Source organism: Homalodisca vitripennis, chromosome 7, assembly GCF_021130785.1.
Source record: "Homalodisca vitripennis isolate AUS2020 chromosome 7, UT_GWSS_2.1, whole genome shotgun sequence".
Classification (NCBI taxonomy): domain Eukaryota; kingdom Metazoa; phylum Arthropoda; class Insecta; order Hemiptera; family Cicadellidae; genus Homalodisca; species Homalodisca vitripennis.
Genome location: NC_060213.1, coordinates 103,589,430 through 103,601,581, shown reverse-complemented (window position 1 = coordinate 103,601,581; position 12,152 = coordinate 103,589,430). Strand labels below are relative to the sequence as shown.

Genomic DNA, 12,152 nt, shown 5'->3' with positions numbered 1-12,152 from the left:
AATTTAGTTTTCGTGCTTTAATATTCCTAGGGTACGTACGAAATGATTTGAAAACAAAGAATGATTAGTATTAAACAGCAGTTAAATTGTAAAGCTCATATTTGTAGACATCCTATTGGGCAGCTGCACTTCAAAATAGATGTATATTGTCGTTATCGACTCGTCATATAAATAATAGTATTGAAAAATACTGAGCATTATTTGGACAGTTAAAATTTAGATTTCTTTTAGAAAGAATGTTTTGTCTAAGAATGTATTACTCCTCAATTATTAAACAAAGATAGTTTTATTTTATTGTTTTATAAATTATATTATATTACATATAATTTGTCGTAGAAAAGGCACTTTCTTAACGTTTGGTTAGTAGAGCCACAATTGCGATAACATCAAGAAAACAAAAGTCGTGTTCCTTATCAATAATGAGGTTTAACGTGTTATGTTGAAGAAGATTTAATAAAAACTAAATATGCAGTTTTATATATAGATTACCAAATAGTAAACGGCTGCCCTGTTTTAAGACATATATTTCACACATTTTATCGACATAAGCTTAAACACAAACTAGTGGTTCTAAAAAACTGCTGACAGAATATTTATTATATTTTGCTAAGCATTAGCAATATATTTGCACAAGTCAATAATTTGAATAACTGGAAAAAAATTTTGTTTTTTCTTTCAGTCCGTAAGATATCTCTACAACGAAATGACCTACAGACTTAAATAAATACTGTGTGAAGCTTCATTTAAATACGGGAAACCCTAAAGAGTGTACTTATTGTTCTGTATCGACTCTCCTCCTTGATCCGTTCCTTAATAGTCTCAACCAGGTCAGTGACTCTTAGTGAACGGTCACAATAAGGCTAAAAAGAAATTTGAATCTCCTTAAAAAATTAATTTATTGAATATTTAATCAAGAAGTAGCTCAATTAAAACGTGGATTTAGGATTGACTACAAATTATACAAATACGGTAAATGTGCAAATATTAAAAAGACTTTTGGTGTATGGAGATGGAGAGTAATTACGAAATATCTGAACTGTTAGAATCATGGGCTAGACGGTCATCTATTATCGTAATAGTCGCCCTTAGTTTTTTAATAAATACATCACGGTAATTTCAAAAACTCATAAACGATTTATTTTTCAAATTATTGAGGAACTATTTTTAATTCTAAAAAAAATGATTTTCAATATTCCACGGTGTTGCTTGTTAAAAGAGGTTACATTTCTTTAGAATGCATCAAACGTTACGGATCCTAATATAAAGAGTGTTGTAAGTTCTGCAATAATATAATACATATGTTAAACTGAGTTATTTCTACACATAGTAGTTGTGGCTCCACGATGTTTTGGAAAGAACAAATTGTATCAGTAATAAGTTTGAACACGACATATACAGTAATGTCTAACAATTGTAAACCAAACATGATATAGATATATTACTTTCTTTCGTTCTCACAATTTCGTTACCCAGTCCCAAAAACTGAAAATTCTTATTAACATAGAAAATATGTATTCAGTGTACAACATAACACAATATTATTCTGACAACGGTATTCGGGATCAAAATTGTATTTATTAGATAAAAGGTATTTTACTTAGCTGTTTCAAAAAGTAATACACAAAACGTATTGTAATATCACACACTATCTAACTTAATGTTCAGTTATGTACAGTGATATAAATACGCAATATGACAAACCTGCGCAACTTTAAAGAACTTCTTCTTAGTTAATAGGATAAGTACATTTTAAATTAATATACTTTTGAAATTATACCGTAATTAACGTTCCAGTTGGAACTTGTCACGTTTCCGTTTAAAATATAAAATCTTTACACTTATTAAGGACTAAAATATTAAGGTATATGCTTTAGTGATATAACTTAATTAAAACCAATAGTTTTAATACAATATATACTCATTAGGATCTTACGGAATGAATAAACTGAATTTAAAACCATTAATAATTTGGGCTTGTACATATACTTAGATGGAAGTTTTATATCCAATCTATAAAAATTACTCATATTTTAAAATCTAGATTAAATTTGCACGTAAAGTACGTTTAACAAAAACTATAATAAATAAAATTACTTTATAGTTATTAGGAATTATTAATTCTATTTTTTTATGAATTATAAATTTAAAACTAAATGCCTAACTATTGTAAATTCTACAAAATATTATATTTAATTATAATAAAGTTCGTTAGGTAAATACAAACATACTAAAAATACTTTCAAGAAAAGTAAATATTTAAAGAAAAATCTTAGGGATTTAAAATATTTAAAGATGTAATGAATTATATTTTGAATTTCTAAGATGTGGATATTTGTAAAATGATTTAAAAGTTCGTATAAATGTTATTTCAGTTCAAAATAGTGAAGACCATATAAACCAAGCATGATACCCAATGTAACTAACCTGTGTAGTGTAACCCTAGTTACCTTATCAGTAACCTGTTAATCATTAACTCCTTAACCCCTCTAACCGCTTGAGTGACCGAGTTCTGGGACAGGACCGAGACTCCCTGTGATACTCATCACACCCAGCTCCACCGAAGACTCTCAGGAAAGTTCCAGAGTGAAGCACACCGGAGCTGTCTTCTCCACGGCCGAGGTCAAGCAGAAGTTCCTCCGCTTCTCGGACACCCCAGGGTCGGAGTCCCGCCAATCCAGCCCCACCAGGGTACTCTACGGAGGTAACTCCAACTTGGACATTCCTAGAGGCTCATAGTAACGGATATTATAGCTTGCTTAGAAATGTTTGTTGCATGGATTTTGATTGGGTTATTTGTTTACAAATCAGTATGAAGTCTTCAGACCTTGTTGCAGGAAGTGGTTATGAGGCTTCAACAAGAACACTACCATGGTACTGTCATTAGTTTAAGAAGAAGGCGTACCTCAAGGAACTGTAATAATAAAAAAATATTCAAATGATAGTCTAGAATATTTCATGATTGGGTGATTGGTCTAGTGTATTATTAATTTAAACGAGCAATATTTTCTTAAATTTTTAAAATATTACCATTTTTCATTTCTAAAAATCATATAATTGCAATTCGAGTAACTATTCTCGTACGGCTATTATTTTTTTAGAATTGTTACATATCCCACAGTAATTTATTTCGTACATTTAAAGAGATTTATACCAACCCTAAACAAATTCAAAATAATATAAAACAATAACAACCATAAAAACGGAATAAAATACTTGCTTAAACTTTAAGTTTTTAAGAAATGCAAGGTTTAATTATAATAAGTTCCTAATAAGAATAATTGCAAAGGTCTAGCTTGCAGTTTAGTTTTAAAGAGTCGGTGTTCTTGACTTACAAATAAAAATTTAACGCATAAGAAAGCTATAAAAGACAAAAGCTTACTGACCCTTCTGCACGCAGTCTACACTTGGACTAAACAAAAATGTTCAAAAGAGGTCTAAAGTGCAGTTGTGTGCCAAATTGGTTACTCTGGCAAAGTTTTAAACTGCCTGTCGAATTGAGAAGCGTCTAATAGACAAACGGGCCCGGTGATAGATGTATTGACGTCGTATTGGGTCGGCCCAGTAACCCTGTACTCGTAGTTGGTGCTGGCAGTATTTGCGTACACGCTAATTTTACCTCTGACATAGCCTTGTGTGGGTTAGCTGTTGAGCGACTAACACACTTTGGCATCTAATATTGCATTTCTAATTTTTCTTTCTGGACCATTGCTGGTCTCTGTGATTGGTCCTTTCATTTTTCCACAGAAAAAGACAAATTTATCTCATATTATAATACCCCTGACGTAAAACTTTAACAGATGTTTAAACAAAAAGATTGAACTTTATTTAAGTTACGATTTGAAGTAACAAATTGATTTTTGATATTTTTCATCGTTATATCTTAGAAATGGAGCACTTCGTTTGTTTCCAAGATTAAAATCTATTGCTTTTTCATTTGTAGAAACATATTTCTCTATCAAGGTTTCTGCTACCTGTAGAAGAGACTAAACGTATTTCAAACTTCAAAATAAGCTATATCTTAACGATATAGCGATAGAAAACGCCCTTAATTGTATATCTTTTCGTTAAAGAGTCAATTATTATATGATTTTACTCAGGGTAACCACAATTGCTCCTTAAAAGATAACTATTAGTACCGTATACTATACGATTAATATTCGTTGAAAAACCATCAAAATCTATAGCAAGTTTTAATTATGTTTTTATTTCATAAAAAACCAAATATTCTAAAATTTACGAGTTTTATCATGTAATGAACTTGTATTTTTAAGGAAATGCTAAGATAATGATAAAATACTTGCACTCTACTAACTTATAGGGCCATTCAAGGTGAAAATTAAAATAAAATTTTAATAGAAAGAAGTCTTTAAAAGTAATTACAATCCATGACACTCCCCAATAAAAGTTTGATTGCAACATTATCTCACTTTTATATTCACAACCATTAGTGGGGTTATTTCATTCATTGCGATGTGAGTTATTTATTGTAGGAATACTGTTATTACATATAATAGATACTTTACGAAAAACCTTTATTGGTTTTACTCGGAACACAGATAGTATTTTATTAGTAGCATATACAGTTGGAGACATATTTTTACAATGCCTGTTGGTGCAGGTGATGTGGAGGTGTTGCTATAATCCCACACCCGCTGCCGGGCTATGAGGGGGGTAGCCCATGGCGTCATTTTCCCACCTCCACCAGTGGTAAAATTTTCGGAAACACTTCTTGCACACGCTTATTTAGTAACCTTAACGAAAAAATAATTGTATTTTTAACCTCGCACCATTCCAGACTAAACGTCAGATATATGTTGATTTGAAAGTGTTTATGCTCAACAAAATAATTGTGTTAACATCTGATTTTCTTTATTTTCATGCATTATTAGTCAATCTTTATTTTACGGCTGATTTGGGTTTTGGTATTGCATTGTAAATACCACACTTATGAACACTAACTTCTTACAATCTTCATTTTGGACGTACAACCAAAACCAAGCTAATCGTTCATGCGCCTTCAAACTATGTTAAATATGTAAGATTTACCAAACTATATTTAGCAAACCCAGCGAATTTTAAACATAAATGCAGCGCCAGACCAGACATTATTTATAAATGGGTTATGAATAATAAATAATCCAAAACCTTTCTGGCTCACCCCACTTAACATGTATTCCCACTGACAATTATGGAGCCATAATGAAATTTCCGATGACTAAAACGCCCACCCATGAGAGTGACTGGTGCTAAGTGTAAAGCTTGTCACTTGTGGAAAATTCTATTTTCTGCAAGTCGATGATTCTTATTCCTAATAGTTACTAGAACCACTCAAAGCTTAATTCTAGTCACATCTAATTTCACAATCAAATTACATTTCAAAATTGCGGATCATACAAATTTACCCTTACAGTCATTGAAACATTATTTAAAAGGCCGGATTACTTTATGAGAAGTTATAATTAACCAAATGGATAAACGCACATTTGGATGATTATTGTTATAAGTGATTTGATCACTTAAACATAATAAGAGCGTAGATAAAGTGTATTATGTCTTGAGCGCTCTAACGTGTTGATATTACGTAAAATATACTACTAAAATTTATAACGTATATTTTCAACTATATTTTGTAATTTTACAAATGAAAATTTGTATTTTACATTAATACTCTTGACAGCCAACCGAGCCAGCGTTGGATCAACCCCTTCCACTCCTACAACTCCGACAACCCCGACCGCCAAAGTAGAGGAAGATGATGAGGACGAGTCTAGCACGGAAAGTTCGGAGAGCGAGGAAACTGACTCCGAGGAAGAATCTGATGAGAAAACCAAGCCTGCAGCCACAAAGCCGATGGAAAAGACGGATATTGGACCTTTGTTGGCCCGCAGTGCGCAGGCGCGAGACACTAGTAGCGGTACTAGCACACGGCGCAGCAGCAGAGATGAGGGCCACAGCACCAGGTGCGTACATATTAATTGATACTTGGTTTCCTGTTGATATAGATTTTATGCAACAGCTTTTTTAGATTATAATGGATGCTATAAACGCTAAACGCTTTGGGAAACTCAAATATACTAGTGATATTTGGTTAATATTTTCTCACCCGATATTTTATTACTCTATTAAAGTGGTATAATAATGCGTTAGAGCTTTTAACTACCTTGTTTTACTTTTAACTACGTTCTAGTACTTTAATGTGAAAATGTTTGTAATTCACATGGCTTTTTAGTTTGAGTTTTTTTTTTTTTAATTTCGCTTTACCGTAATTTCTGTAATAATAGTACAGTAGTAATAATTCTTAATAATTCAAATATCGCAATAATTTTGAAAATAATGCACTATTTCAGTTTCTAAGATTTTTGTTTAATCATTGAAGCCAGTTGTAACAATTAAGTTATACAAAAATATTAATAATTTACAAAGTCGTGTTCTATATTTCTATTTGTGGTCTCTAATTACTGTTAAAAAAATAAATGGCTTGTAAACTTTTCTCTAAATGACGCCTACGACACAAACACTACAAAAGCTCCATAGCTGTATTTAGTTTTTAACAAATTTAATGTTACACAAAATTGAACGTCATTGTCACAAACAGTCACTGTAGTAGTAGTAATGATCAATCTGCCACAATCAACATAAAACATTAAAGTTCCTTGTTACAGTATATTGTAATACATACTCACTGTAATAAAGTGTGGGTATGTCAACGTCATACAAGAATCCCCTTATTTTGACATCCATTAAAATTAGCGAGCGGCTGATATTTCTTACGAAAACCTTCTCTATTGATTACAAGAAATTTTGTTTCTATGCAGTGTAAATTAGTACTTAGGTTTTATACTAATACACCATTCTGTGTAACAGTGACGAAGTTAAAAAGTATACTATAATCAGAGAGTTGTGGTTACCACGTGGACTGATACATGATACTTAAATTTATCACAGCGTCATACCAGTAGATAATGAGACTAAAATTAGAAATTCTTATATACTAAAGGTACTTTATATACTAAACTACGTTGGTTTAACGTTTATCAAGGTAGTATTGTATCATTGTAGTATTTTAAATTAACGTATCCTAGAAAAATTACCACACTTTAACCTTTTTCAACTTTTCCATTTAGACATTCAGGTCTTGGGTAAAATATACTTTTAGATGTCAAGAAAGATGTGCATAAATAATACAAATTGGCTTTTTGGTCTTAGACTATCAACGTCACACGGACCACGATGGTTGGTATTAGCTGCACGACTGAATCAACGTAGTAATCTACATATCTGTAGCTATACTATAAGTTTCACTGTAACGCAGAATTATTTGAATGTCACTCACAGTCACGTCAGTAGATACAAGTTATCTGCCTCAATGAACGTGGTAAACTACAACTCTCTAGCTAGAGTATAAGTTTTACACGTTCACTGTAACACAGAATTATTTGAATGTCACTCACAGTCACGTCAGTAGATACAAGCTATCTGCCTCAATGAACGTGGTAAACTACAACTCTCTAGCTAGAGTATAAGTTTTACACGTTCACTGTAACACAGAATTATTTGAATGTCACTCACAGTCACGTCAGTAGATACAAGCTATCTGCCCTAATCAACATGTTGGGGTATTAACTATCTACATATAGTACATGTTAATACAACTTCATGTACTACTGAAATGTTAATAGTTCTGATTAAAATGTAGCAATATTCAATGGGATTATTGCTTTATTAGTTCATAAGCAATTCTATCCGTCTGTACAATGAATTATTTGTTTGAAAAATGTATACATTATTATTTGGGTGTGAGACATAACAGTCCTCTAGAATACTCTTATTGAACCAAAACGATGAAAATGTACTACCCCCTCTATAAGAAAAGGTAGATACTTTTTAATTATTTTAAACCTCTGTAAATCCTCTAGTAATATATTTATTTATTCAGTAATTATTTCATTTTCATTCGAGGTTTCGTGAATTTTAGTATACGTACTATTAGATATGAAAGCCATAAGATGAGTTTCAAACAATATTATTAAATTTTCTATACATACATTGCTACACATGCGTTCTTTCTACAACTGCCATTCTAAAAGTTGCCCTTTGCCTAGTGAGGTTTTCATCCAACAACATAGCAAAGAGTAGAGTCAGTGCGTAACAATACACTCTACATTGTTTAGTATCAAATAGTTAAATTTGGAATCATGATAATTGATCGCTTGCGGAATTTCGTCACAAAATGGATTGTAAGAAACAGTAAATTAAAATTTTTATTTAATTATATTACTGAAAGCATTTTCCGGATTCTGTATTCCATATTTAATGGTCTATTATTTTATTGTTTATGATCAACTCTGTATTCGTAACTTGAATTAATAAAAAAGGATATAAAATTAGTATAAGCAACCAAATGTTTAAAATACATAATGATATTAAACTCCACCGATCAATAAACAAGGCATCATTGTTTCCAATAAATTTCTAATTTATTACAACAAAAGTAGACCTTAAAAATACAAGAAACTTGAAAACTCTCATTATTAGGTAAGCTCTGATCTTTGTATTGACTACTTGCTATGATACTGAGGATTTAATTTTACAATCCATCTCCTAATTACATTTGAAAAGTCACTAAAAGGAAGGAGTTAAATTCAACACTAAGGCTAAAAAAATATTTTCCACAAACCAACAGATGGGTAAACCCTTCATTTTTACCACCAAACCCACATACCGCACCACTCATTCAACTTTCCAATCTATGTTCCTGTCTTTCTTCACAGTCACCAAATTCATCTTCCAGACGTGCATCTGCAGTATTCAGGAACCCCATATTTCCTAGTATATAGCTTCCATTCTCTATCCAACCACAGCCTTAACATCGTTCTGCTCCAACATAGGAACATTCTATGCAAAAAGAAGCTGCCGTTATTCATTTTAAGCGTCTGAATGAGATTCAAAAATATATAAAAACTGGAACACCACGAAAGAAAGGATGGATGATTAGAGTATTTGGAGTTTAATAAATAAAAAAAATAACAGCATAAATAAAAGGTAAAGTTTAATAAAATACGTATAAAGAAACGTTGAATAAATAAAAAGTAAAGAATGTGTGTTAGACTGGAAATGTAATCAGTATTTAAGTCCAAATTTAGAATTAGTGCGAAAATGTAAACATAATTTATTTAAGAGGACCCTTTTTTTAAGATATTGTACAGTTAGCCCCTAGAATTCTTAAGATTTCAATATTTGAAGAATATTTCAGAGTAGTTAAATTTCTTGCGCTAATATTTTTATTACATAGTTAAATTCATATATTTAACCTAACTGATACATTCTCAAATAAAACCAATATTCTATTGGTGAACAAGAGATCCAATAATATTCTGATCCATAAGATATATAACTTTTTTATTATTATAACGAGAATCTCAACTTTGTTTAGGAGTCATGCATATTTTACACTGTTTGGAATCCTTTAAAACACACTACAACTCATATTTAATACTATTTTAACGGCATTGCGATTTAAAATAACTATTCCGAACTCATTTGAGATGGTTATTCTAGAACATTATGGACTGATAGCCAAAAACTGAGAAGTTTATATTAAATTAAGACAATTAAAACAAAAAAATTAATATGGTTTAAAAAGTTGTAGTAAATTAATGTCTTTTTCTTGTTCCTTCAGAAAAAAAAATATTCAGGTGCGAGAGGTTTCAGGTTTAATTTCTATTCGGGTATCTACACAAATCATGGAATTATCCTAATCCTTGTCTTAATAATATTAAAAATTAAAAAGTGGTTTTGGTTGTTTGTTTTGCTTTCACGTATAAACTATTCAACAAATTTGCTGACATTTTACATGGACATTCCTAAGGTCAAAAGGATGAACTTATGCCTATTAATATTTCGTAAATCCTTCCGGACTACTCCTCACTGATCTTTTAAGCGGAAAAACTTTCTCTTTAAAATTGTATAATGTGAATGAAAATAGCCAATTAAATGTGTTCAACTGCTATGTGAAAACATTGTATTATGACAACACAAAAATATATGTAATTATTTTAACCAAAATGGTCAATGTACTTAAATTTATATAGTGAAATAATATCGTGGCGTGTAGGCAAACCAAATAATTTATTCTGAATCACAGAGCAATACATGACACAACAAATGAAATTTTTATGACAGAAAATCTTTGAGATAACAACGCATCCATTTTTCACTGATGAAGTATACGATACTGTTAGGTATATAAATACTGAAATAGTTCCTAGATTGGACCTAGGAAATAGTATGATATAGCGAACATGGACTGGAATGCAATACATTTTATGGATTATGTATCAACTTTATATATGGATGGAAAATGTCATAATGTAAGTATTGAAATGTGTTATTATTATTAATTATTATTTTGTTTTAAATTTACAATAAGAATATCTAAATCCATGTGATTAAAATTACATACGGTTTTCAATCTAACCTCGTTACAAAATTATATACACGTATATTTGTATTGTTTCCAGGAGCAAAATACAAAACTCTAATTTTGCGGAGTATAATTAATGTTAACTGGAAGTACAAAACTTAAAATAAGAATTACTCACAATTTTTCTTAACTTTCAGGTGTTTAAATCATGAACGCTGTAAAAAGGGTACCTAATGCTTGATATATGACTAATTTGACTAAACATATCATAGGACCATATTATAGTACATCAAAAGCGCTTTCACTAATAAAACTATGAACTTCGACTTTTTGAGCTCGTCTACATTGCTCTAAGATAGTTTCTTTTACTTAATCGTGGGAGCTATTCAAACAAATACACAAGCAAAATGCATAGACAGTACGGGCGAAACCGCGGGTATATGCTAGTTTTAATGTAATTTAAAATACATGTTTGCTTTTTATACCGCGGTTTTTAGTTTATCCGAACACAAGGACATTTTAATGTTCATATAAAATCAATTTTAAATACAATATATGGTTTAAATACATAGTTATTAAGCACAAACATGTTTTGTGTTTCTCAAATCATCATAAGACAACTAAATAAAAGATGTAGATTTAAAATTTATTATAAACCTGGGTGGAACTGGGAATAAAACAACGAACTAAACGTATTACTACAAACCCGGAGTAAAATGCATATTCCTCTCATTCAACTACTGTTCAGTCACTGGTTTTATAAATTAAATTTTGTTACCGCGGGATGGGAAAACACGTGTTGTACATTATTGAATAATTTGAACATACGTCTCTTACTACCAACTCACTTTTGTTAGTAAATACACATTAAAGCTAGAAAATATAATACAATAATTTATTGAAGTATTTAATATTGTAATAAAACACAAAAGTATTTTTTAATTATTATATGTTTTTAATGCAGCGCTTATGATTTTATACAACATTTTATAACACAGGTTTCTGGACAAATAAACCTTATTCTTTCAAAAAGGTAAACTCTTGTCTTTAGGAATAATACATTTTAAACATTGTATTTGTTTTAAACCACATTAGAAAAACAGAAAATAAAGAATAAAGTAATTTAGTAAATAGACAGGCGGGCACTGTAGTGTATCCAACATTAGTTTGAAAGGGGGAAATTTCAGTAAGAAAGTAAGTTGTATGTTCACGCGTTAGTTTGTGCGGTAAAAGTACAAGTGTGAAATACCAACGAAATGAAGTCAAAAGAGTTAAGAAGTAAAAACTATCAAAACCATTGGCACGATTAGAAAATCTCCAACGGTACTGAAAATTATCCGCAGTCACTATTTGCAGTTGGCGGGAACAGCCCTACCGCTCTAGGGAAGAAACTTCTACCCCTGCAAGCATTCTAAAGAGACGAGAATCTCAAGATCAGGATACCTCAGGATCAAGGTATTGGCATCGTGAAGCATGAAACAAGGGATTTCTCTCATATTTGAGATTCAGACCACAAGTCCCAAACAATAAATTGACAATTTCAAGCATGGATTTGAACATATTCAAATAAACATTCATCCAACATATCCTTATGCATAAGCCGTACATAAATCACAGAGAATGGAACAATATCTATGAAAATTATACAACTAATAGTTCATCCCTTTACCTACATTATCTCAAATTTGTTTTTGCGTCACTAAAACAGATTTCTTTTGTGTTTATTGAG

The 12,152-nt window shown here is 30.9% G+C and overlaps 1 protein-coding gene across 13 annotated transcripts in view; it reads left to right on the top strand.

Annotated features, from left to right (window-relative positions):
* The window catches only part of LOC124366111 (RING finger protein nhl-1), a 356,620-nt gene that overhangs the window by 324,933 nt on the left and 19,535 nt on the right, over positions 1–12,152 (top strand). For 10 of the 13 annotated variants that reach the window (XM_046822378.1, XM_046822386.1, XM_046822384.1 and 7 more), the window contains 3 exons: positions 2,519–2,701; positions 5,678–5,960; positions 11,780–11,878. In XM_046822378.1, coding sequence (XP_046678334.1) covers positions 2,519–2,701; positions 5,678–5,960; positions 11,780–11,878 — 565 coding nt within the window. The remainder of the gene's footprint in view (positions 1–2,518; positions 2,702–5,677; positions 5,961–11,779; positions 11,879–12,152) is intronic. The other 3 variants (XM_046822388.1, XM_046822385.1, XM_046822387.1) reach the window with 2 other exon arrangements.